The 27588-nt window shown below is 39.1% G+C and overlaps 1 protein-coding gene across 4 annotated transcripts in view; it reads right to left on the reverse strand.

The window, feature by feature from the left end:
• Nucleotides 1–27588, reverse strand: part of eml3 (EMAP like 3) — a 65654-nt gene that overhangs the window by 3891 nt on the left and 34175 nt on the right. For all 4 annotated transcript variants that reach the window (XM_040140992.1, XM_040140991.1, XM_040140993.1 and 1 more), the window contains 17 exons: nucleotides 20869–20904; nucleotides 19072–19192; nucleotides 18577–18726; nucleotides 15517–15586; nucleotides 15069–15179; nucleotides 14495–14590; nucleotides 11340–11474; nucleotides 8804–8942; nucleotides 7519–7670; nucleotides 7290–7415; nucleotides 5581–5712; nucleotides 5354–5421; nucleotides 2800–2888; nucleotides 1997–2094; nucleotides 556–643; nucleotides 374–472; nucleotides 131–261 (listed from right to left, as the gene is read on the reverse strand). In XM_040140992.1, the coding sequence (XP_039996926.1) occupies nucleotides 131–261; nucleotides 374–472; nucleotides 556–643; nucleotides 1997–2094; nucleotides 2800–2888; nucleotides 5354–5421; nucleotides 5581–5712; nucleotides 7290–7415; nucleotides 7519–7670; nucleotides 8804–8942; nucleotides 11340–11474; nucleotides 14495–14590; nucleotides 15069–15179; nucleotides 15517–15586; nucleotides 18577–18726; nucleotides 19072–19192; nucleotides 20869–20904 (1841 nt within the window). The remainder of the gene's footprint in view (nucleotides 1–130; nucleotides 262–373; nucleotides 473–555; nucleotides 644–1996; nucleotides 2095–2799; nucleotides 2889–5353; nucleotides 5422–5580; nucleotides 5713–7289; nucleotides 7416–7518; nucleotides 7671–8803; nucleotides 8943–11339; nucleotides 11475–14494; nucleotides 14591–15068; nucleotides 15180–15516; nucleotides 15587–18576; nucleotides 18727–19071; nucleotides 19193–20868; nucleotides 20905–27588) is intronic.

A 27588-nucleotide genomic window follows, 5' to 3' on the forward strand; every position in this document is an offset into this window, starting at 1 on the left:
CTTTCCTGGTTGTTTAATCCAGTTATTTTTACACGTCACTCCAAAACAGATTTTTCCTCTTTATGCAGTTAAAGAACAATATTTGCTGTGCATGCAAATGTCGGCTTACCGATAAAAGGAAGAGCTTTACCTTTGGTTTAGGACAGGGGTACTGGAAGAGGTGGACCTTACAGAAGTCATCAGCCACAGCCACCACCCTTTCACTGTGAGAACGACACAGGGCATTGATGTCTGTGCCATCAGAGCCCTCTAACCACACACCTGGAACACCACAGCAACACAGTCATCATCATTTTTACCTAATGTGAAAATAACACCATACACAACTCTCAACACATATAAAGGTAAAAAAAATGCACTTGGTTTTTCTCACCCATGACATGGAAGCCCAGCACACAGGTATAGGAGGCCCAAGCTCTGTCTTTGCTGTCAAAGCGATTCCTCAACAGTTTACACCCTGCTGCAATGTCCCCTGTGAAAAAACATTCCCAGTCAGAACGGTAGATTGTCATGCTGTCTGAGGATTTGATTGCAAAAAGATATATGTTCACATACAGTAAAGGATCTCATAGTCGCCAGAATTAGACATAATATATTTCCCATCTTTGGACCAATCCAGGTGAGTTATGAAGCTGGAGTGACCCTGATTGGAGAGATAAACAGATTCATACATCACATTACATAATGCTCTATGACTCAACTGTGAAATCAGAGTTAAGAGATAAGGCTGGTGTTATTCTATATTTTTTATTGTCAATGAATCCCATCAAAAGAAACAAACCAACAACGCGTTAGTACGTCTCTCTCTCTCTGTAGTCCCTGAGGTCCCTACCCTGACTGTGGCTCTCAGCCCCAAGCCCACTAGTTCCTACTAGAATTCTGGTTTGGTCTGGTTTGTCACTTGAAGCTTTAAGGTCAGGATGGGTTCGGTGTTGGATACTGTATTTTCATATGGAATCTTTCCGCAGAATAAATTAAATGCTACGGGATTTGTATCTCTGATTACAAAATGATTGATGATGCTTTTGAAGTAGACAGATGAAATGCCACCTACCTATATTCACCGGATAAGGGTTCTGAGCAGTTTTGCAGTTAGAGAAGGTTCGATTCAATCTTGGGGTTTCTAATTATACATTTATATTTTCTTTTCCCAACGATGTTTGTTTGGTAGGTAGGAGAGTGAGGGGTGATGGGGTTTTGTTGTTATTGCTGTCGAGATGTTCACGGTTGCACCATTTGTTCTTACAGGACTGCTAAATAACATCCTTTGTGTCTTGTCTGTTCTATAGTGCAGTTCAGAGTAAACTACAATGTGTGTGTTCATGGTGATGAAGGAACATGTCACCCAGTGCAACAGTTTGGCTCACTGATGTGTTTTCAATAGTTTTTGGACAAAAATGGAGCCTTATGGCACAGAGTAATTAGATACAGACGGTTGACAAATAGGAGGAGGAAAAACCAACATAAAGTGTCTTAGTAAGGTGTTAGGCCACCATGAGCCTCTGGAACAGCTTCAATGTGCCTTGGCACTGATTCTCTTCTAACACGTAAGTCCAAAATCTCCCATAGGTGTTCAACTGGGTTGAGATCTGGTGACTGGGAAGGCCACAGCATACGATTCACATCATTATGGTACTTATTGAACCATTCAGTGACCCCTTGGTGGCATTGTCATCCTGTTTCTCCATCTGTATATCAGGCTTTGATACACACACAATACTTGTTAGTAGAAGACATTCATTGTTGGTTTGGCTCTGCACATGGGATTTGTTGACTATGAGGAAAATATAGAATATCACCAGTTACCCCTTTAGATCTGGTGTGTTGGTATTCTTCTGTTCATGAAGAAGAACTCAGTAGTTAGCATTGGCAGTGATAGCCACCATGGCTGAACAGACATAGAACAAACACACTTATGGGAAGTCAAACTGGATCACGAGAAAATCTCAGGAACAAACTGGAACATTTAGATATCGTCATTTGATATTTAACTCACATTACATTTCCCGAAGCGGGTGTAACGCCGGCCAATCTCTGTCACATTGTAGATGTAGATGAAGTTGTCATGAGATCCAACTGCTAAAAAGCTGCCATCTGAAAACACAAGAGGTCATTCACATAGTTAAAGGGGATTTCCACAATGTCTTTCTCTTAGGGTCCGTGCTTTGTTTCATTCATTGCAAAAAGTGCACTGAAATTTAGTTTAGGCTGATGTTTTTGGCTTCAGTCAAACACCGCAAACACCGCATGTTCTTAAATTCTGGATTATTGATATAGTTTAGTCAGTGTTTCCCATCTCTTCTTTTATAGAAATAAACCCCTGGCAACAACCAAAATGTGTTTTTTGTTTTAATAATTATTATTATTCATATATCAGCTATCAGATCACATATGGTGGTTAAGGCACCAACCATGAACCGCATCATCCCCATCCCTAGAATCCAGCCACATAAAAACACCCAAAAATAATACTTTTAACTACAAAAAACACATTCATTATATACAGAACAGTAATTTGAAAAAATTAATCTTAAGTTAAGGTCCATTTACTACCTGTTTACAGAGCTATCAAGTTTTTTTTCCCTAAAGTACAGTACTATATCGATGCATGTGTTTTGTGTGAAGAAGCTCATCAACAGCAATCCATAGAATGGTTATTAACATACGGCCTCAAATCACATGCTGACATCACATATTTTCCTGCACAGTTCTCATGCCTGATGTTAAACCCAGCTGTAATTTCTACAGTTATATTACCGAGTGTAGATAGATAATAGAGAGCTGGCAGTAAACTCTGACCTGGTGAGTATCTCATGACAGACAGCTGCTCATTCCCATCAATGGATTCAGAGACAACGTCTCTGGTGAGTAGGTCAAGGACCATCCACCTGTTGGTGTCACAGGGGGATGGAAGAGGTTCAACAGAGACAGAGGCAGACAGGTAGAGACTGACAGTGATTATAACAGACTAGACAACAGGTGGCTCATTTTTTATATTGAAGTTCATTGACAGCAGAATTGCTCTTTATTGTTTTTCACTTTCTTTTGAAACACAGCTATGTAATGGCATTGACTATATTCTTTCTCCTCTGCAAATATACTCACCGAGCACTTTATTAGGAACACCTGTACACCTGCTTATAGAAATTATCCAATCAGCCAATCATGTGGCAGGAGTCCAATAAACTCATGCAGATAAAGGTCAGAAGCTTCAGTTAATGTTCACATCAAACATCAGAATGGGGATAAAATGTGATCTCAGTGACTTTGACCGTGACTTGATTGTTGTTGCCAAACGGGCTGGTTTGAGTATTTCTGAAACTGCTGTTCTCCTGGGATTTTAACACAAAACAGTCTCTAGAGTTTACTCAGAGTGGTGCCAAAAACAAAAACATCCAGTGAGCAGAAGTTCTGTGGACAGAAACAACTTGTTGATGAGAGAGGTCAGAGGAGAATGCTCAGACTGGTTGGAGCTGGCAGAAAGGCTACGGTAACTCAGATAACCCCTCTTTACAACTGTGGTGAGCAGAAAAGCGTCTCAGAGTGTACTGCATGTCCAACCTTGAGGTGGATGGGCTACAACAGCAGACAACCACACCAGGTTCCACTCCTGTCATCAAAGAACAGAAATCTGAGGCGGCAGTGGTCACAGGCTCACCAAGACTGGACAGTTGAAGACTGGAAAAACGTAGCCTGGTCTGATGAATATGGATTTCTGCTGAGGCAGTAGATGATAAGGTCAGAACTTGATGTCAACAGTATGAATTCATGGACCCATCCTGCCTTGTGTCAACAGTCCAGGCTGGTGGTGGTGGTGTAATGGTGTGGGGAATATTTTCTTGGCTCACTTTGAGCACCTTAATACCAATCAATCATGGTTTGAATTACACCTATCTGTGTATTGTTGCTGACCACGTGCATCCCTTTCGGGCCAAAATTTACCATTTTCCAATGGCTACTTTCAGCATGATAATGCTCCATGTCACAAAGCAAAATTTGTCTCAAACTGGCTTCATGAACATGAAAATGAGTTCAGTGAACTTCAGTGGCCTTCCCAGTTACCAGATCTGAATCCTTTGTGGTGTGGTAGAACAGGAGAATGGCAGCATGAATGTGCAGCTGACAAAGCGGCAGAAATGATGTGATGCAATCATTTCAACATGGACCAGAATCTCAAAGGAATCCAGGCCACGAAGAACCAAGGCTGTTTTGAGAGCAAAGGGAGGCCCTACCAAGTATTAGCATGGTGATCCTAATAAAGTGCTTGGTGAATGTATATTAATTGCGCTACATGAACAGTTCAACATTTTGGGAAATACGCTTATTTGCTTTTTTTTCTGAGAGTGAAGAATTGATATTAACCTTGTGGCTGTGTGTTAAAGCTGTACTCATAAATGTTTTTATATTAACAATTGATCAAATAACTATGTGTTATGTGTAAAGTGTCACTTGTAATGACAACCTCACAGGCAATCATTATTTACCATCTTTCAGCTCATTGTTTTGGTTTTACAACAGACAAATTTACTGTTTTGCTTCAGTCTCACCGCTCTCATCATCGTCGTTCACAGCAGGCAGCAGTTAGTGATAAAGATCTGATAAAGCCACTGTCCACTACCTGCCCAGCAGCAAACAGCAGACAGAAAGGTTTGGTAAATGCTCCACTATGTTTACCAGCTGGACTCTAACTGTGTCTGACGTCAGATAGGGGGGTCTGTGTTGAACATTTTCTGTAACTTTCCGAAACTGATGATCCGACATGCACACCCACCATGATTTGCCATGTGTGTGGAGGTGAGAGTGGAACTAGGCACTGTATTCCTCTCTTGCTCTCTTTTTTAATTTGTTACACAACTATTCTTGGCGCCTTCAACTTGAAAAACTGTGTGGGACTCTGAGTGTCTTCCAGAACAGACTGTCTGAAAATATGCACCGTTATCCCCATTTCTGAACAATATTACGTCTCCCCCCTCTTTATCACAGCTGGCTTTTCACTCCACCTTCCAGTGTGTCTGGATCACGTATAAGTACTTTTTATTTCAATAATGGTGAGACAGTATGTCTTAAGAAGTAGTTCTGAGAGACCATAAACCAGCCCCAAGACCAAACCAGAATTAAAGTAGTGTGAACACTGGCCTTATTTTCATCAAGTGGACACAAACACAACTCATAGTGAATGCTAAAGTTGCTTTGTGTCTGCTGAATGTGTCAATAGGCATCCTGATCTAACACGTGTACAATTATAAGTTAGCCATAACAACTTTGTAAGGTGATAATATGTCAATGTTCTGTTCACAGCTTGTTTTCAGGCCAAAAAAATTAATTATTAATGCTCTACGTAGTGTTACATTACCTTCCTGTGCTGAGACCGACTGAAACCACTGATCCATTAGGGCAGAAATCAGCACACAAACCATACTCCTGTCAGAGACACATATGGTTATTAATAATATATGTGTCAGGGCTGGAATGAGTATCAAGGTGTTAATTATACATATTGTTACTATAGTGAAAAGTATCTTAATTGTGAATTAAGTCAATGCATAAAGGAAAATTTACAATGGAAAATAAGTGACCTACCTCCAGGCTGATGCACCAGTCCAGCTTATGTTCCTCTGTGTTCCACAAACACACCTGCCTGTCGTGACCACAGGTGAGGAAGATGTTCTGAGAGGGGTGTGTGGCCAGTCCCCACATCTCATCTACATGACCCTGAGAAATACACACCCACACACACGGTGAGACAACAAAATACGTTTTCATCTTTTTAAGTATAAAAATTAAATCAAGTGCTAAATGCTACTTCACTGTGCTTTTGTAGGTATCCCAGTGCCTGAATCTTAGGTGATCAATTTTCTGCTAACAATTGACCTTAGAAGTTAAGATTGAGCATTTCTACAAGCACTCATACATTTTAAATCACAGCATTAACATCTTTTGTATGAAATTCTTTTTTTTTTGCAGTCTTTGCAGTTTGCAGTGTACTTTTCTTCATCTGACTTTTAACCCCTTCCTGGGGAAGTGAAATCAACAGACAGATGCAGGGCAATTTAAAAATATATATGATTGTGGAAAAATTAATTTAATTAGAGAAAAATATGATCTTATATATGAATTGAGAATAATCAAAAAAGAATAAATAAACAATGATAAATCATAAAAGAACATGTCTATACGTTAATTAATTCTTCAACCTTCAGCTTCAAATCTTAGCTTTTCAACTACAATTTTGTTTGACAAATTGACAAGAAATTTGAATTTGACCCTGATTAGTCTCCTTAGCTGTCTGTAGCACTGAAGAGAATGCTGAACACACTTAAGTAATGTGGCTTATTTAAAAAATATAAACAATCCTGTATATTAAAGATGTGTGAATTACAAAGCATCAGTGTTTTAAACCACACCATAGAAATGTTTTCTACTTGGATTTTTTTATGAAACCATGACCTTTTCTCCTGCACCACTCTCAGGACAAACTTTAAAGTTTTAGCTCCACTATTGGTAAGATCACAGTAGCCTCTATGGTCCACTAGCAAGGCTTTAGACTTAGGTTGTTTTGTCTGTCTGGAAGTGGTTTCAGTTTCCCACAGATAAAAGTCAAAATTTGAGCAGGAGGCCAGATTCCAGTGCTCAGTGGAGACATTTATTAAAATGCATTCTGATGCCAGCTGTTTTCTACATTTTCTGGATCCAAACAGACTGAACAAATATGGATAAAAGATAGTCACAGGCCAGATTAACCTGTTACGGGGCATGGGACAAAAACTCTAACATCTCATCAAACCCAGTTTTTGATACTATTAATGGAAAGCATTTTTTCAGCAATGTTTCAGTGTATTTACATTCAGTAATCTTCTCTCTATGTAGCAGTTTTTATTGTTAATGGCAAAGTTCACCATTCCCGCACTGGATTTAAATTGCCTTCACATTGCCTTCACCAGTAATTATCAGGAAATGAAGCGTGCATTTAATCCAGTGTTGCAGGATTAATGCATCTCTGACAGATGAAGAGATGCAGGCGACACTGGACTGGGACCTGTTGCTGTGTGGAAAACTACTCATTCTTAACAAATACACTAGCTGCTCTTCTGTTGTATTCCCAGAAGAGCAGACACTCAAGTAGTGTTTTCTGTTGTACTAAACTCCATTTGCTTTTACCATCATTCCTTTAATACTGGTACAATACATTAAGTAACACAAAAGCATTTGGCAGCTTCAGTACAAAAATATCTATCCTAAAATTCCTAGAAAGCATCCAAAAATTTGACAATGCAAAACTTAGAGCATACCTGCACTATGGCCACAAATCCATCTGTGAAGGTGCCTCTAAGGATTGCATTACGGGTCGTACCAACTAGTAGTTCCTCCCCATCCACATCAGCAATGGTGCGGACTGCCCCAAACTTTTCTGGAATCTGGAGAAATTATCATATTAATCAATAAGACTTTCTTCTGATTTGAATGTAACTTTACAGACCTCTCCACCAACAGCATCACATACATACAGTTGTGGTTCACCTCACACTCTCTCTCAGGTGCCAGGTCGGCGCTCCAGCGGATGATCTTGCGGTCTTTCCCTCCTCCACTAAGCAGAGCACCGCCCTGCAGTGTGCACAGTGTGAACACGCTGCCTTCATGGGCTCTGGTTTGACGCATTATCTGGAAGGTCTCTTTAGGAAATGAAAGACAAATTAACTTGGTTTACCAGTGCGTAAGGAGACAAATGAGGACCAGAAGTTTTGTCAATTTGAAAAACAAAGTTAAAGTGTTTAACCCAGAAAAAAACAAAAACAATCTAGAAGAAAGAAAATACACATACATATATACATACATATATACATATATATATACATATACACATATATATACATATACATATACACATATATACATATACACATATATACATATATATACATATACACATATATACATATACATATATAAACATGTACATATACATACATACATACATATACACACGTAAATACATACAATTGAGGGAAGGATGAATGCAGCCAAATGCAGAGAGGTCTTTTAAGAAAACCTGCCCGAGTACACTTGACCTGAAACTGGGGTCACGGTTTCACCTTCCAGCACAACAATGACCTGAATCATAAAGCCAAGACAACTCTGGAGTGGCTTCGGGACAAGTCTCTGACTGTCCTCGAGTGGCCCAGCCAAAGTCAAGACTTAAACCCCACAGAACATCTGTGGAGAGACCTGAAGATGGCAGTTCACAGACGATTTCCGTCCAATCTTACTGAGCTTGAGAGGATCTGCCAGGAAGAAAGGGATAAACTGCCCAAATCCAGATGTGAAAAGCTTGTAGAGACTTACCCAAGAAGAGGTTGTAATTGCTGCCAAAGGGTCTTCGACAAAGCACTGAATTAAGGCTCTGAATACTTTTGTAAATTAGTTTTTTACTTTTAAAAAATTTGCAAACATTTCTGAAAACATGTTTTCACTTTGTCATTATAGGTTATTGAGCGTAGATTGATGGGCAAAAATGGTAATTTTACCAATTTAAAACTAGATCTACAATGCAAAGAGTGCAAAAAGTGAAACGGTCTGAATACTTTCTGAAGCCACTGTATATAGGTATACTGTACACATAAATACATGAAATTTAAAGAGTGAAAAAAACAATAAATGATTTTTTCAAACACATTTTAGAAATGAATCAAAATTACATTTCAATTAAAAATACTTTGTATCCATATTGTTGTTTTTTATTATTTATATATTGATTACATTATTAGCTTTTCATCTAGTTTTGTTATTACATTATCATAGCACTGACCTTTGGCTCCTTTACCCAGAGTTTTGATATCTGCAGCTGATTTTCCCCATGTCAGGATGTTTCCTTCAGAGTCTCCAGTAAGAACATCTCCAGTGAGACTGAACACAAAGCACTGGATAAACTTGGGCTTCTTGTATTTCTGAAACAGAAAAAAGGAGACTGTTGTTCATAACAATATGAATATGCAATATCGCAAGTTATTTTATTCAGATTAATCTGTCAGGCTACACAAAATTCACTTTTTTAAAGCCTCACTAAAAGCTGAAAACATAACATCTGACATATTAATTGCTAAAGACTACTTGTCACTACAAGGGGCACCTTTCACAATAAATAGTCATTTGACATACAGTATACAACACAACTGAGTGCACCCCTTTGCAATATCACTAAAATGCTAATTTATTAAAAATTGTATCATCTTACAATAAATGTATTATTTTTAAGCTGAAGTGTAGGGTATTTCATCTTATGTTTAATTAAAAACAAACACTTAAGATGGACTACATTGAAATGCAGGCCCAAAAGTGCAAACTAAATGCAAAAAGGTGATTAAGTCTTTGCATGTTTGGTGTGGACCTGGCCAGGATAACCACAGTGACTTCACAGTGCCAACCCTCAAGCATGGAGGTGGGAGTGTGCTGATGTGGGCCTGCATGAGTGCAAAAGCTGTAGAGGAGTTGACATTTATAGATGGTACTATGAATGTGAGTTTTTATACCCAAATACTGAATGAAAAGATGACTTTCAGTCTCAAGAAGCTTGACAGCAAAGGAATTTTCCGACACAGCAATGATCCCAAACACACTGCAAAAATCACAGTTTTTGGTTGGACCACAACAGTGGGGCCAAACCTATAAATGCGAATGTCTGTCGCTGACTGAGTGAGTGAGTGATGAAGTTACACCATTCGTCTGCCGAATGCCGCCTGACTGAGTGTTGAAATTATACCACTGGTCGGCCGGCTGAGTGTTGGAGTTTCCCCATTGGGCATTTCTCTTTCAAAATTATTTGCTGCTAACAGTTTTTATTACATCATCAGGGGGCACTTACAGGCAGTGTTGCCAACTTAGCGCCTTTGTCACTAGATTTACCAACTTTTCAGACCTCTTTAATGACTTTTCTTCACAAAAGTATCTAGCAACAAGTCTAGCGACTTTTTGGACAAAACTTAACTACTTCCTGTAGAAGGAAGTTGCCAGTATTGCCCTGTGAGCACGAAGCTTCCCCTCCGCAGGCACACTTCTCTATTTGTCTCATTCAAGTAACCACACGGCAGCTGACAAACATGAATGAGCTTCTAATTTTCTCTGTAGTGATCATTTTACAAGTAAATATAGCTGAAATCACAACACAGCCGTTGTCTTTAACTTATGTGTCTGGTGATTTTGTCAGACAACAGTATGTTATCAAATCAGGATTTTAGCAGGGCAAAGCAGCAGCTTGGAAATCGCTTGGAAGTGACTGCCAGTTAACATCTAGTCTTGATGGGTTCAGTCACTATTTCATACCTGTCCCATTGTCTGACAACAGAAACAGAAAAACATGTAAATGAAAACAGCTTTAGTGGGAATTCAGCTGCATTAAATTACTGTATATGTGATCACAGAGAGTAGGAGAGAAGCAAAAAGATAAAGGGTTGAAACTACCTGACACTAGGCAGAATACAAATGCTACACGATGACATCACGATTATGCTAATTGGCATATTACATCCTCTAGCCACATTTAGCTACTTTTCCAGCAGGCTTTAGCTATTTTCCATTCAAGTAGTTGTTTACAGCAGTTCCACAACAGTTTTCAGCTACTTCCTTAATTTTGCACATTGACCATACACGGTCCAGCCATATACTAGCTTTTGACCTAGTCCTGTTAAAGAAGAAAAAAGTAAAAACTATGATCCAGCCAAGTGTGTCCCCTGACTTGAATCCAATAGATCACCTTTTGAGTATTTTAAAACAGAAGGTAGCTTAATTCTTCTTGGACTTTGACTAAAAACAAATAAAACTGTATTCAATGAAAAGGATTTATAATTGCTTAACATTTTAGTGATACTGACCTGGGGTGTACTCAGTTTTGTCATATACTGTATCAATGGTATGTGTTGTATGTTGAGTTTACAGTTTTTGTATTTTGTTGTGATTTGGAGGACTGTGCAAGCTTTGTAAAAACAGCCTGAGAGAAATAATAATAATTAAAAAAAAAAAAAAATTGTAAACTTCTGGCTCAAATTTGTGCTGCTGTACTAGTAAAAAATTTAAGTTGTTCAGCTCAATCTTGTTCAAAAGTTCAAATCTCTGATTGTAATTGTATTTGAACCTCTTCAGAATTCATACGGCTAATTTCAGTTTTCAGTTGTCTTTGTTTATGCCCCTTACTTCCCTTTTTGACCTCAAACTGAGGAAGCTGCAAACTTCCTTTTATTTTACTTACTTATACAGTCACAATAAGGGAACTAAGGTGACTTTAAAGCCAATAAAATTGGCACAAAATATTGTCAGGAAAAACAGATCCAATAAACACAAATGAGTCTTACTCCAAAGATGCCTTGCTTCTTTGTGAACTGTCCTGCACTGAGTGTCCAGAAGTAGACGTGGGATTTACCACAGGTGATGATATTGGTACTGTCGCTTGGGTTAAACTCCACAGCAAACACCGCCTCGTTGGTACTCTAAAAACACAACAACACACACAAGAAATTGTGATAACATTGCAATAACAGAAACTTGTGAGATCAGACGGGACAGGAAAAACTTACAGGAATTGTAAGACAACATCCCAGTGGACTACCTCCTTGTTGAATCCAGACCTTAACCTGCTACTGTCCATGTGTACATTATAGTATGAAGAATGAACATACACAAATAAAATCTTGATTACAACAACTTCTTGTTGCTCGAATTTTAAAAGTGTTTATTTATCTATGGAGAGGGCAAAGTCAGTGTTGTTAGATAAATCTGCCAAAAGAAAGTATTTTTTTTTAAAAATTTTGAGCCTTTGGTCCAGTCTGGTCCAGTTTGAAGATACAAATGTGGTGAAGCACAACAACTTAAGTAACCTTGTAATTCATGCTGTTGGTCAAAAGAAGAGCTAAATTAGGTTTTTTTTAATGTTCAAGGAGGTTTGTGCAACAGATAATATACTTTTATTTTGTTGATGTTTTGAAAATGGACAAACTGTTGAGCTCTATAACGAAATCAGAAAGAGTAACTACTGTAAAGGGATTTTATTAGGAGCTTTGATACGCACTTTATGCATTTTTTTTTAAGCTCCACTAAGCAATATCTTCTAAAAGTATAAACAATGGACAGAGCTTTTATTTGTTTTAGCGTGTTTTAGGTCATTGTTTTGTTTCTGCACCCCTGGTTTCCAGCAGCAGAAGGGAGCAGTCCACTACCTGCTCAGCAGTAAACATCAGACAGACAGTTAGAGACCAGCTGCTGAACATAGTTGAACATTTAGCAGCTAAAGAGCCAGACATTTGATTTAGGAATTGAAAGAGTATGAATATTTGGACTTACATTCATCAGGTGGACATAAACATGACTCCAAATGAATGCTAATGCTGCTCTGTGTCTGCTGGATGTATAAATAGTCAATTGATAGCTGACGTGTCAGTCCTAAGAACTTTTTCAGGCGATAAGTCAAATCTTTTCTGTTAAACTTCTTTTTAACTAATGTAGCTTTTTTAATGTAACTTTTTTTTTTTTTTTACATAAATCAGAAGAAAACTATCAAGGATGGGTTTTTTTTAGATGTTTTTTTTTGCCACCAGGCAGAGACAAACAACACAGTTCCACAGGCAGGTCCAACGTGATCATTTATATAGTATGTAAAGAAAGTACAGAAGCATCATTTCTACACAAAAAGTTCTATTCATGGCCATGCTGTAAAGTGGCATATGGACTATCCCACTGCTGAGGGGAGGGGATATAATTATCTTGTTCCTGTTGGATGAACTCGTATGTTTATACAGTGTGGGTCAGCGTTGGCCTGTCCAGCTCCAAACTGCCTCCCCACACTGAACCATGCCAACAGGACTGGATGCTACCTTCAAGAAAACATAAATTTTTGCACAAGCCCATTAAATTCTTGACTTAAGATGATATACAAGTTCTAAAACCCACCTATGCATTCCCACTGCTGAATCAGAGGACACACACACACACACACACACACACACACACACACACACACACACACACACACACACACACACACACACACACACACACACACACACACACTCGTACAAATTCACTGTATAAAATATTTACACTGTTGCCATGACAGCTGTACTGAAATTTCTTTCAGGGAAGTTGTGGCATTTTGGGATAAAAGCCCATAAAAGCATAGCAGAGACACCGCCTCCCTTAATCTTCCCAAACAGACCTCCTTTATAAAAAGCACCTACAAATTCAGCATGCAGCCAGACTGGGCATCTGGCTGCAGGACAGCACTGTCACTGTGTTCACATTACTGCTGACTGGCTGATTCACATCCTTTATCTTCATGGAGGATTTCATTGGTTGTGCATGGGTTAAATGGGATGTCAAACCTGCTCAAACTGTAAAAACATGTCACCCAAAAGCACTCAGAACTGCACCAGAACATGTTAAAGAAACAGTCTTACATTTTGTTTGATACCCCAAATCAGATTAGAGGTTAGACATAATTTTTATGTCTGTGTGTCCAGTACTCCACAGCAAGTTGAAAAACACATAATCCAACATATTATCACGTCATTAAGTTGTTATGTCAAACATGTTAGCAAGTGATTGCCTATTTATCTACCTATTTGTTGCTGTGTTTTTTTTTTTTTTTTCTTGAGCCCTGTTTAGTTAGACTATATGTACTGTATTTACATTGGCAAATTGGCATCAGTAAAACATACTATTAGCAGTTGCTGGCTCCAATGCACCCATGAATATACAGACAATTATCACTGGATTACTCTGATACTGATGAAATCTTAAAAACCTGATGATTCTCAGGCAAATTCTGCAGTTATAAGGATTGTCAAATCTCTCTCTTCAAATGATTTCTAGGGAGATCTATGGACATTTAATAATAATGACATAACAGAGATAATGATATCTGAAAGTGTAAGTCACATTGACACTAAATATATGTGTATCATGTCTGTTTGTTCAGATTTGACTGAATTATGACTCAGAGAAGGAGTGTGATTTTTGACACAAATTGCGGTGCTCAGGGTTTTAAAATTCCTTAACTGCCTCCCTGAGCAGTGTGTCACACCAATTACTGCTGCTGGATCTGCTGACCATGTCTGTCAGTGGGCCAAAGCATTGGGCAAAACATCTCTCCCTCTGTGCCTCCTCTTCAACTCTCCTGCAACCCCCTGGTGAGGCACCTCACAGTTTAAAAATCTCTGCTGTAGCTGTATTCATGCCCATATTACAGCAACTGCTTTATTATTATATTTTTTAAATACTGCATTGTATGAGTTTACTATTGCAACACTGTAATAGTCTGTAATGGTTCAGAGAGGTCAGCTAAGATTAATGAAACTTAATACACGGTAATGTGTTTGTTGACAGTATTTCTGTTCTGAATAAAACAGGTGATAAGATGTAGCCCTATCACCATAAAATTGTTTAAATATCTTCACTATTAAACCCTTTAGGTTCATTTACACTTAACCATGACTGCACTCTGAATTTTCTTTACCTTGACCTCTGCATGCTTGGTCCCCTTGTTGCAGTCCCATACTGACAGCATGTGTTCATTAGAGTCATCGATCACACACAGGAACGCTCCAGAGTCCTGAAAACAACATCCAGAACAAATAAAGGCCTGTCAAGTAATCATGGAAATTCAGTATAATGTACATTTCCAAAGCACTAATCCAATCAGTGCAACAACAGTCATGTCATACTTGCCATTCTGCTGGCCTCACTTTCTTTTTTAACACAAGTACTGTTTTTATTAATTAATTAATCTCAATAGATTATACCATTTTTTATTGGTACTAGGCTACTGTCAATGAAACTCAATACTTCCTGCAGACTTTTCCAAACTTTCAAAAAGCCTATCAGGAAAAGAAAGGGTGGGAAGTGTTTTTTATGTGAAACATCTGTACAGTAAGTATTTAGTTTCATTGTTCGCAGCTTAGCTGAGATCTAAAAATGATGGGAGAATATAAACATGTTTCAAATAAATACCTGGTTCTCACTGCAGTTGAGGTAAATCATTTGTAAAAGTATTTGAGAATTTACAGTAGGTTACATTGCAATCAACTCACAGCAAAAGAAAATGCAACTGATCCCACTCCCCTCTGGAAGGTTCCCAGGCCGATCTGCTGCAGTGTGACCAGGGAGGTGGAGTCCCAGATGTGAACACAAGGCTGCAGGGGCTGACACACACACACAAACTTTATTTACATTTATCCTCGACATAAACTTATAGTAACCGCTACCTGTTATCTTGAGCCAAAAATCAACAACTTTTTCACACTTTTTAATGGTTATATGCATTAAAATTAGAATGGAGCAAAATACTGTATATCTGCATGAGGGTTAGAGTCGTTTCTTCAGTGAAATGTCCAACTTTCATAGCGAGTTGATCAAACAATATATGCAGCGATACTTCATGCACAAGTGTACAGAAATACAGTTTATAGCATCTAAAGATGTTTCCAGAGGTCTGTAAAGGATCAAAGTGCATTAGATTGGTATCACAGCAGTAGTCACCTTTCCGTCTTTATCCACCCCAGCTGTCTGTCCAGATGCCACTCGCACTTTGTCAGGATGTAGGGTAAGACTGCATGAAAAACAAAAATAATTAAACAAAATAACAAGAAGGGTTTTTTTCAGGTCTTTAGGGCAAATATATATTTAAAAATACTGCCCAGTGGCAACATATCTTTGTTTGACAAAAGTGCTCTCACAGTCATATACAGTGCAGTCCATAAGTGTTTGGACATATATTCTTGGTTGTGTTGTCTCTGTACTCCGGCACATTGGATTAACTATGAGATTAAATGCTGACTCTCATCTTTAATCTGATGGTACTTGCATCCAATTTACCTGTACAGTGTATGAATTATTTGCCATTTTTATACCCTGTTCCTCAGGCAAAAATAATTCAAAAAATTAAAATAAATTTAACCATCATAAGTAACCATATTCAAAGCCACAGTAATAATTTTTCTGGCCACTTACGGGCAGTGGAATAAACTGTAAACACAACATTAGACGGATTATCAATTTATAATTGTACACTTGTTAGCAAACAGTTGCCTATTTACACATCCAGCAGACACAAGGCAAAATTAGCATTTCAAATTGTGTTTGTGTCAACCTGATGAATGTAAGACAAATAATCACCCCCCTTTTAGCTCTCTTTTGGCCCCACGAGCTCCTCAGACAAATATCTGATTCTTTAGCTGCTAAATGCTCCACTATGTTCACCAGCTGGTCCGTAACTTTGTCTCTCTGCTGTTAGCTGCTGAGCAGGTAGTGAACAGTCAGGTAATCAGAGGTTTTTAGCTGAAAATGAGGTTCATGAGAGCTGTGAGACTGAACCACCAGTGAGTTGTGAGCTGTGTAACCTCTTTAAGAGTGGGAGGAACTGCAGAGTTTGTTGCCATGATTGACCCCTTTTATAGTACACAGTCAACTTAGTCATACAATCCATTTTGTTAATAGGGTTACCAGAGTTAATATTCAAAACTTTGCTGTCAGAGACTGTATGAAGTCTATGATCTAGAGATATTAGCAGGTATCCTCCCTGATAATACTCTACTATGTTAACTATATGTATAAAAAAGCGACAGAAAATGGCCACAAAATGGCAAAAAGCGTAGATGAGATTTACACAGCTGTACAGATTGTTGTGAGCAAATTTACAGAAATAACCTCACTTAAATCTACATATTTCTTCAACAGTCATGAAAAACCTCCTCCTCCCAACTGCAGCTGCCATTTTGAGTGAATATGGTGGCAGAGGAATAGATACATTACTCCCTATTGACTGATTAGGGTTATGGTAAAACAAAACTAAATAACCCCCAACCCCCAAACAGAAAACACATAAAATAAACACAATGACAGACTGAATAATGATGTAAAGCTAAATGGTAATTCAGCCTAATTATTAAAGTCAGCACTTAAACCTCCAAGTCATTTCTTCATTTAAATTCTAATGTGCTGGTATACACAACCAAAGAAATAAAAAATGTGTCACTACTTAAATTATTACGGACTGCAATGCAGGAACAGTTAAACTGTCACTTCCCCCTAGCCTTTAAGAGCCAATTTGGAAACCAGAGTATACTCCCCATTATTTCAGGAATATAATGTACTTGGCCTTTGTATATCAACAGGGGCAAAGTAATATATCTATTATTTTACACAACCCCACAATGCTTTTATTTTTCTAGATATTAATATGGAACATAATTCCCATACATTCATGCCAAAACTGTGATACTGGGGAGTTGTCCAAGACAGAAATTGTATCCAGTTTCCCCATGTTCCCTATGCTTCTGGGCCCAAAAACTTGCTGAAAAAATATTTTAACTACACTTGTAAAATCCGGCACACTCTGTCTAGCCCCTTTCAACTATTTGTCCAAAATAAACATATTGTATTGATATGAAATGCCTTAAAAATAGATTGTAGTTGGACACAAGTTTAACAAAATTTTTGTTTTGTTTTTCAGTTTAAAAAGCTAATAACTGTCTCATTATATGGTCAGCTGCTCATATTCATGGCTTCATACTGTTGTTTTATTATTAAGAGCCTGGCATCACCTGGGATAGATCAGAGTGACTTGTTGAGAAAATAATGTCCCAACATACTCCCCTGGAGGCTTTGTATATGGTATTTGGAATCAGATGTTGCCAAGCACAGTGCATAACATCAAGCATGGTTTAAATATGTTAGAGATGATTTTAGTGAATTTTAATAGATCTTAGAGGGTTATACTGAGTGCCCTTATTTACAGGCTCATTGCATTGTCACTATATAGTATGTCTTACGTAGGCATGCCATACATGGTTATACTGTATATACAGTAGGTTAATGCCATCAACTGCTGTGTCAGTGGTAATATACAGTACATGTTCTCCGACAGTTTTTATGAAAAAAACACAATTTTAACTTATTTGTTTTTTGCTTGTATGTCCAAAGATTTTCAACACCCCGCAAATATCTGAATATAGATGAACAGAGGAGAGCGTTAGTGTTCAGGGGGTGTAAGAATCATGCTGATGGCACATTCTGAGCCTTTCTTCCTGTCAAAAAATTACCAAAAGTATAAAACAAAAGAACATTGCAAGGGAATTTGTCACTCCTGTTGTTTTTCTTATATGTATTTTTTTAATTATTTCTATTTCAGATGAATATATATTGAGATTTCATCAGCAGGTATCATCATTCCCATTGGGTGTTATAAACATGAAGCTTAATGTTGCCATGGAGTCAGTGAGTTAGCTGTGGGCTACACATGAGCCCTGTTTTCTAGCCTAGCTTAATCCAAAAACTGGAAGCAACTAGCCTGGCTCTGTCTAGAGTTTTAAAATAGACCTACCAACACCTCGAAATCTCACTGATTATCTAATTAATCTTATTTTTTGATCTGTACACAAACAGAAATGTAAATTGACGATTGTGGTTTAAGAAGAGTATAACAAGCCCAACAGTCATCCACCCACTATTGTAGCGTGTTTCGCAAATGTTTATCTATTGCTCAAAATATAATTTTATCTTATCTTTGGATGCAGATGATATGAATTCTCTCATACTGACCAGCGGACACAGTCTGTGTGTTTGCGATAGTGGCGTTGTGCACGGTTGTTGATGTGGTAAAGCACAATGACACAGGCAATGAAGTACACTGCTTCACCCGTAGGAAGGAAGTACAAATTGGCCCGGCAGTCCCGTCCCCGGTAACCATAGCTGACATGACACAGTCAAGGTGACATTCAGTCCATTTCATACATTAAAGGAATAGTTAACCCAACCATGAAACCTATGTCATTATCAACAATTTGCATGTTGAAGTTTAAATATATGAATTTCTCTCCTACATAGAGGTGAATAAATTAATAATGCTATTGTAGATTTGTGACCTGTCCATTTACACATATGGCACCGACAACTTCACATCTTACACTTAATCTTTGGTTGACTCTGCTCGCAAAGACTCTAGACTATTATAGTGATATTTTCCAGGGAATGTAACATAAGCCCCATAAACACGGACAAGAGGCTGATCACTGCTGTGGCATTCTGGAAGGATACACCCAGTCCAGCTCCAGTCTCTCTGAGGGCGGCTCCATCTTCAGGTCTTCATAGTTCTGGATGTTAGAGGGGATGTACATGGTTATCGGCCGGCCTCGGATGAACATTTTGATTGACTGTCCTGAAAGACAAACACAGTAGAGGAGTAGTAATGCAGCAGTAAACACACAAACAGATTATTTTCCCTTTATGTGTCCTATTCCTACCTACACCTACCATGTATTTTACACCCATTTTCACGTAGTCCTTTATCAACCTCAGCTGCAGAGAGGTCCTTTATTTCATCTCAGAAACAGGTCTTTATTTCTGTATTCCTTGTTTGATGAATATATCTTACATTTCCCAGTTTTCTGATCTACTCTTTTAATTTGCTGTTGATGCAAACTCACCATTTCCTCAATCTTTAATTGTTGCCTTGGTAAATTCTACACATTTCCACAGCACTAATTCCATCAGTACGACAGAGTCATGTCATACTCACCACTCTGCTGCTCTCACTTTCTCTTTATAACAGAAATACTGTGTTAATTCATTAATTATTTCCAGTTGCTTCCACTTCTGTTTTCTGATCACTGTGAAAGTAAGTACTCCCTGCACAGATGTCTCAAATTAAAGCATTCTTCAAGTAGCTCAAAAGGTATAAACCCTCTGTTTTCTGGTAGGCTTTTACATTAAAAGAAAAGGCATTTGGTAATATATAGTCACTAAAGACGGTATTTCTATGAAAAAAAAAAGTGTTTTGAGCGGTGTGTTGAGTATAACAAGAGTCTGTTATTGTACTGATGGAAGGATGGAAGTAGTGCAATGGAAATGGATATTATACTGAATTTATCAAGTAATTCAATATAGTAAACTCTCACTAAAACATTTTTTACCTTGCCTTGGCCACCAACCTTTAATTGTTCATCCACCAACTCAGATACTATTTGAATACTAGTGGGTTTTTTTTCATTTTAGAATTTTCGTTAGCTGTGTCTACTATGTACATTATAACATCTTCTTAAGATCCACCTTGAACTCCATTTTGCAAAATGAAAAGTGAGTTAACTCAATTTATGAGCATTAACAGTACTCTGACTTCAACTAGGCTTGTAATGGCATTCAGTAGGATACAATTGTATGAGCCTCAGAGCTTGTGCACACTGGTGCAATTTTTAATAAAAAATAAACTTAACTTTGTCTTACAAGAAACTTATCTCAAACTGTTGAGATACTGTAATTCAGTCAGTTCAAAACTTTTCTAGCAGCATGGCTTTAGCCAAGCAAATTGTTGTGATTATGTCATTAAAGCAACTATAAAATATTTAATGCCGCATATGGGGTTCACTTTTCCCCCTAAACTGACATTGTAACTTTTTAAGCAATTTCCTTAATTTGGGTCAAATATTTTGTGCAACTGGTCACAACCGGTTGATGTTTTTTTTTTTTCTTACTTAAAGCTGCATTAACTGATTTATTGGGCTCTTTAGAACAGTAGATCAAGCTGAAAACAAAACCTTTGACATCTATCATCTCATAATGTGGTTTCGGTCAATGCATTAGCAAAGAACACATCTAGCTGGTACAAGCAGCATTAATATCCCACTGGAAATGTTTTCTGTCCACTTGATGAGTCTAAGTCCAATATTCAGTCTCAGTATGTTGTACTGGTCAGCTGCCAAAAGACAACAGCAGAAGACTGTGTTTGTGACTTGTGCAACAGTGAATGGGATATTGCTAGAAAAATACAGCCTGCTCTGTTGACAATCCCTGCATAAAAAGAGCCAAAGACACAAAGTGACACAATACTGAGTCTACCTTGGCTGTAGGTTCCTCTTCTGGACCCAGGGGACCCTGTGTGAGAATGAAAGCCAAGGTTAGCCAGACAAATAAACACTAAGATCCTCTGAAATTTAAATCACAGCTGATTAGAGCTGGGTTAGATCAATGAGCTTTGAATTTCAAGATGGATTATGTTTTCCTTTTCCATTTCTTTTTGGGACCTCTAATGTGGGTCTGTTACCTCTGCAACTGTTTTGATCTTTTATGAGGGTGAAGGCAAGCAGTGAAGTGGAGCAGAATTAAATGTGAATGCTTAGGGTCAAGATCTTTATCTGTCTGTCTGTCTAACAATGAAATGGTGGTAAAAGGCCAGCAAGTCCAGGGGATTAGTGCAATGACACCCTGAGGAGAGACTTACCAAGATAGGATCCTCATTCGAACAACAATAAAAGTCATGGGACAGTAAGGAAACAGGAATAAATAAAGCTGGGCGGGACAGGAAGAAAAACTCCATCCTGTTTTGGCTGTTTAGGGCTCTGCCAATTTAGTTTCATCCAGAAAAAGATCACCACAGTTCCTATGAGAGAAGTGACCCAAGTCCTTGTTTTGGAAATATGACCAGAAAAGGTAGAAAAAGGCTTCCAGTGAAAATAAGAAAGCAAGGATATTGTTTTAATTGCAAAAATAATTTAAAGATTTAAAAAGACATCCAGACCATGCCATGTAGGGCTGAATACCTGTTTTTTTTCCACTAGTTTAACTGATGTCAACACCATACCTGAGTTTCAGTGCCAACACAAAAACCACACCTTCTCAGTGCCATGCTCTGAGGGATACCCCCCCCCTTTTTAAATTAACACCAGAGCTCACAAATATTAAATGCTCTTTAAGTCAAACTAAAATTTGCATTCTCATCACTAACACTGTCATTAATGAAAACAACACCTAAGCCTAGAGCCTCAAGGTGGTCGATTTGGCAAACTGGTAACTAAGAGCTAGCATTTCGAGGAAATGAACTGTAAATTCTAGTGAAATCAGCAAAATTATTATCTAAATCACTTGTTTGATCAAAGAGCAAGAATTCAGCTTTCAGGGTCAGTTCTTGATACTTAATGCTACAGACACATTTTGGTTGGTACCAAAACAGTAATCAAAAATATCTAAATGTGTGTGAGAATAGTGGAATGTGGCATGTAGTGTAAAGCGCTTTGAACGGTTGATAAGACTACAAAAGTGCTATATAAGTGCCGTCCATTTTACCATTTAGTCTCCATTGTCAGGAATCAAAAAAGCTAGACTCACGCCAAGCACAACTATCACTCAAACAAACAAAGTTATGAAGAGATCTAGGTGGAATGAGAGGCAAAGTGAACAAATACAGGAGAAGACTTGAAAAAATTGTGTTTTGCAATCCCCCTCTGCAGACGTGGCCATCCATCATTCCGTCAGGCAAGTTGGAGCGGTGCGGCAGCTTGGCTAACCGCAGTGGATGGGATTCCAGGCAGTGCCCACGGTCTGAACTGGCTCTGCAGTGTTTCCCTTCACAAGAACTCACAAAAAAAAGTAATAGTGACTTTAAAAAAAAAAAGGGTGAGACATCTTGTTGAGTGATATTTCTGGTGTTAAAAGGTTATTTTAAGCCATAAAGATAGCCACTAAATGAGCTGGCACCTTTCAGCTAAAAGCTGAAGCTAAGTAGTTTTATTTCAGCACACATCTGGACAGGTTTTCCTGAATTTTGAAATGTTCAGTCTCCCCACACTTTCCTGTCAACACTTATTAGTTACTACTACACAGACACCATAAACCAACACGAAATACAGAAAAACAAATGAAACAAAAGAAGATGAAACAAACCAAGATAAAAACAACAACAAAAAAGTGGGAGTCCAGGGAACTCTTAGTGGATAGCCATCCTTACATCTGGAAAGCCTGATACACTTTTCACTTCAATATCATACCAAGCTATTATTCGACATCCTTTTCCAGACCAGTTCTATCAGTCCTGATTTCATCCGTTGAGCTCAGCAGCTAGTGGATCTAAGAGCTGACCACAGCAATCTCACAGCAATCTCCCGGAACAAGATCCAGTAACCATTACAATGGCAGACATCCAAGAACGAGTATGAAGAGCTGGACAGCACCAGGACCAGACATGATCCACACCTATTGGCTAAAGAAACTGACTGCACTCCATGAACACCTGGCAGCACAAATGAACCAGCTGCTGATGGATGGGACGCACCCAGAGTGGTTAACCCAAGGGCGGACAGTCCTGATCATGAAGGACCCCCAGAAGGGGCACAATTCCATCCAACTACCAGCCAATAACCTGCCTCTGTACAACATGGAAGCTCCTGTCAGGCATCATAGCGGCTAAGATGAATAAGCACATGGCCCAATACATGAGCCGGGCCCAGAAAGGAATTGGTAGTAATACCAGGGGTTCTAAGCACCAGCTACTGGTCGATAGAGCAGTCACCAAAGACTGCAAGACCAGGCAGATCAACCTGTGCACCGCATGGATTGACTACAAGAAGGCCTATGACTCAATGCCACACACATGGATACTGGAATGCTTGGACATGTATAACATCAACAGGACACTAAAACCCTTCATCAAGAACTCAATGGCGCTGTGGAAAACAACTCTGGAGGCCAACTCAAAGCCAATTGCACAAGTTACCATCAAGTGCGGCATATACCAAGGTGATGCACTATCCCCACTGCTGTTTTGCATAGGCCGGAACCCCCTCAGCCAGATCATCTCAAAGAGTGGCTATGGGTACCACTTCCGAAGCGGAACAACCATCAGACACCTCCTCTACCAGGATGACATCAAGCTGTATGCCAGGAATGAGCGAGACATCGACTCACTGATCCACCTCACCAGGATCTACAGCAACGACATCGGAATGTCATTCGGACTAAATAAGTGTGGTCGGATGGTATTGAAGAGAGGGAAGATGATCAGAACGGAGGGTGTTGAACTACCAGATGGCAGCATTGCGGATGTTCAGGACAGCTACAAATACCTTGGGATCCCGCAGGCAAATGGGAACCTTGAGGAGGCCGCAAGGAAGTCAGCCACAGCCAAATACCTACACAGAGTAACGCAGGTCCTGAAAAGTCAGCTAAATGGGAAGAACAAGATACAGGCCATCAACACGTACACCCTGTCGGTCATCAGATACCCCGCTGGTGTAATAAGCTGGCCAAAGAAGGAGATAGAGGTCACTGATATCAAGACAAGAAAGCGCCTCACAATGAATGGAGGGTTTCACACCAAGTCCAACACCCTGAGACTGTACACTAAGCGGAACGAGGGAGGCCGAGGACTGGTGAGCATCAGAACCATTGTCCAGGACGAAACACCCAACACTCAGGAATACCTCAGGAAGATGGCCCCCAAAGATGAATTGCTAAGTGAATACCTCAGGCAGCAGAAACCCGATGATGCAGAGGAGGAGAAGGAACCATCATGGAGGGACAAGCCCCTACACGGCATGTACCACTGACAGATAGAAGAAGTGGCTGATATCAAGAAATCCTACCAGTGGCTGGAAAAGTCTGGACTGAAGGACAGCACAGAAGCATTAATCGTGGCAGCACAAGAACAGGCACTCAGTACAAGATCAATAGAGGCGGGGATCTACCACACCAGACAGGACCCCAGGTGCAGACTGTGCAAAGATGCTCCTGAGACAGTTCAGCACATAGTAGCAGGGTGTAAGATGCAGGCAGGAACAGCGTACACGGAACGCCATAACCAAGTGGCTGGCATGAACATGTACAGGAACATCTGCACTGAGTATTGGTGGGAGTTCCCAAGGTCACGATGGAAGACACCTCCTAAGGTGGTTGAGATTGACCAAGTCAAGATCCTGTGGGACTCCCAGATCCAGACTGACAAACTGGTGCTCGCTAACCAACCGGACATCGTGTTGATCGACAAACCACAGATGATGATAGATAGATGTAGCGATCTCAAGCGACAGAAACATCAAGAAGATGTGAGAACAAACTGGGAGAATGGCTCCAGCAGATTCCGGGTACAACATCTGAGGTCTCTGTCCAGAAGAGTGCAGTCCTAGGAACAGCTAAGATACTGCGCAGAATCCTCAAACTCCCAGGCCTCTGGTAGAGGACCCGAGCTTGAGGAAGACACACCACCACATCCCCATGGGGGTGGAGGAGGGGGAATTTTTTTTTTAGATAGATAAATAGATAGATATATGTATATCTATATATATATATATATATAACAGGTTCCACAGGGGGATCCTATCTACGGAAGCAGATTCACAACTGAGCGAGATAAAATCAGGGTCATCTATGAACTATTCCAAAAGAAATTTGAACTGAAAATGAGAATGATGGTGCTGCTAAACCACCATGCTTGGCGGGTAGACAAGCAAAGCTATATCTTAGCCTAGGTTTTTTTGCACCAAATATATAGTATAGAACTATTTAGCTGTACGTGGGAGAATATTCATTATGATCAGATGGATTACGACCCAGTAACGACAGAGGTAGGCCACACCGCCTCTCATTGTCATGTTTTATAGTTTGTTAGAAGGGAGCAAAATTTAGTCTATAAAGCTCTTTTAACTATGGGGAGTCTTTTATACCTAGATATGAGAAGCCTGCTGAGGACAGCAAAATGGTCGTGAGATGTTTGGGTCTAACATTTGTCAGCTACAAAATGCCATGGCTTCATTCTTATAAAACTTTGTGTTGTAACAGGAGAAAGAACCATAGTTACTGATGAGCTTTATCATTTTGGGAATTGATTGTCTTTGGTAGTCAAAATAAATAAAAATGTCATCAGCATATAGCAAGATTTGATGCTACTAGTTATTTAAAGAGATTCCTTTTATTCTGACAACTTGACTTATGATTGCAGCTAGGGGTTCCATAGCCATGGCAAACAACAATGCACTCAAGGGGCAGCACTGCCTAGTACTCCATTCAACACTAAAACTACTAGAACCGAGCCCATTTGTAATTATAGCCGAGAGAGGTGAAGTATAAAAGATCTGAATCCATTTAATTAAGTCCTCCCCCAGTCCAAATTTATGAAGGGTGGAAAAAAGGTAGGGCAATGCAGTCCAGCAGTTTTTTATTGTGTGTTTGTCATTCACCATTTTATATTGAGAAAAGTATCTTGGCTAAATATAGATGAAAATGTAGATGGCATCCAGAGCTCCCAGAAACTAAACAGAGACATACAATATAAACTGAAAATAAAAAATATGCTTTGCTAACTTTTAAGACAGATCTATGTATAAAAACCAACAGGCAGAGACCACGGGTGAATATAGGGTACAGACTTTGGCCTATAATCACCCATTAGGGGTGTGAGCTAACTTCCCTACTTATATAGGGGAAGATGCTGGAACAGCTTTTTGGCTAGACCACAACAGCGGGTCAAGCCCTATGAATCCAAATGTCTGTTGCTGACTGACTGAGTGACTGAGTGAGTGATGAAGTTACATCATTGGTAAGCCGAATGCAGCGTGATTGAGTGATGACGTTACACCATTGGCTGGCTGACTGACCCACCTCTCTCTGTTTAGCAATACAGACAATGGGTCAAAGCATCTCCGTAAAATACATGCGATTACATGATAAATTTCCCAAGAACATATGAGAAAACTGAAGAAGACAAGGAAGCGGCACTGCCAGCACTAATGTCAAAATACTGAATTTCATGCTCACCAACTCCACCTTATTAATCAAACCTTGCACTGTCTGGAAAGTTCAACAGATGACCACATTCATAAGCATAGCAAGATATGGAGAGATTCCTCAGTCAGCGGAGACCTAGGAAGGCGGCCCTCCTGGCTGTGAGAGATTTTCCAGGAAGGTTTCAAAATCCCTAGGTTGTTTGAAGAATCTCTTCTGCCTGTTGGGTTTAATTCTGAGGATACAACATAGCGAATAATAGTATTTAAACTGTGCTTGCAGTGCTTTCATGATTCCACAAAATAACCCATCAGCACTAATTTAAAGTTACTTTTGAAAGAACTAACACCTTCTTTAAAAAAAAAAAAAACTTCATCAGCCATAAGACACACCCTTGCTCAATTCAATCCACTCAGGTTTTTTACCGCTATGGTTTTATAGGTCTGGTATGACCAGTAGCTTATGGTGGTTAATGTTAGCTAATATTAGCAAACTTTGAGTAGATAGTGTTTTATAACTGACATGACTGAATCAGTTCCCCTACTTAGGAATAGTTTCAGTTATTTAGCTAGATATTTTGGTAAATTCACTTATCCGCTTCTGCTTTCTCGCTGAGAATTAGATTACATAACTGATACCATTCTCATGTTAAAGTCAGGAGGTGACTAGCTTAGGTCATCATTAAAATTCGAATCAGTTGGAAATGGGGATCCTTGCTCTGTCCATATTTTTAAAAATATGCCTCCTAGCACACTAATTAACATGTTGTATCTCATTTGTTTAATTCGTGCACAAATAGAAATAAAAAAATGTTAATCTGTTGTGTTATTGGGAGGTACGTGCTGGAAAAACAACTATCGTATCCCACATAATCATAAAATATGTTATAAATTTGACATTGTTAAATTCATTCTTGGTGCCTCAGCGAGAAACTGACGTGACTTCAGATTTGTTGTTGTAGCAATTTTACTGCAGGAAGTTGGTTTTTGAAAAGTCAGCAGAGAACTTTACCTTTATTCATGATTTTTCCATCTACAGTGTCAAGTGCTTCCATTACCTCTTAGACAG

The sequence above is a fragment of the Xiphias gladius genome, chromosome 12 (genome assembly GCF_016859285.1).
Source record: "Xiphias gladius isolate SHS-SW01 ecotype Sanya breed wild chromosome 12, ASM1685928v1, whole genome shotgun sequence".
NCBI classification, from domain to species: domain Eukaryota; kingdom Metazoa; phylum Chordata; class Actinopteri; order Istiophoriformes; family Xiphiidae; genus Xiphias; species Xiphias gladius.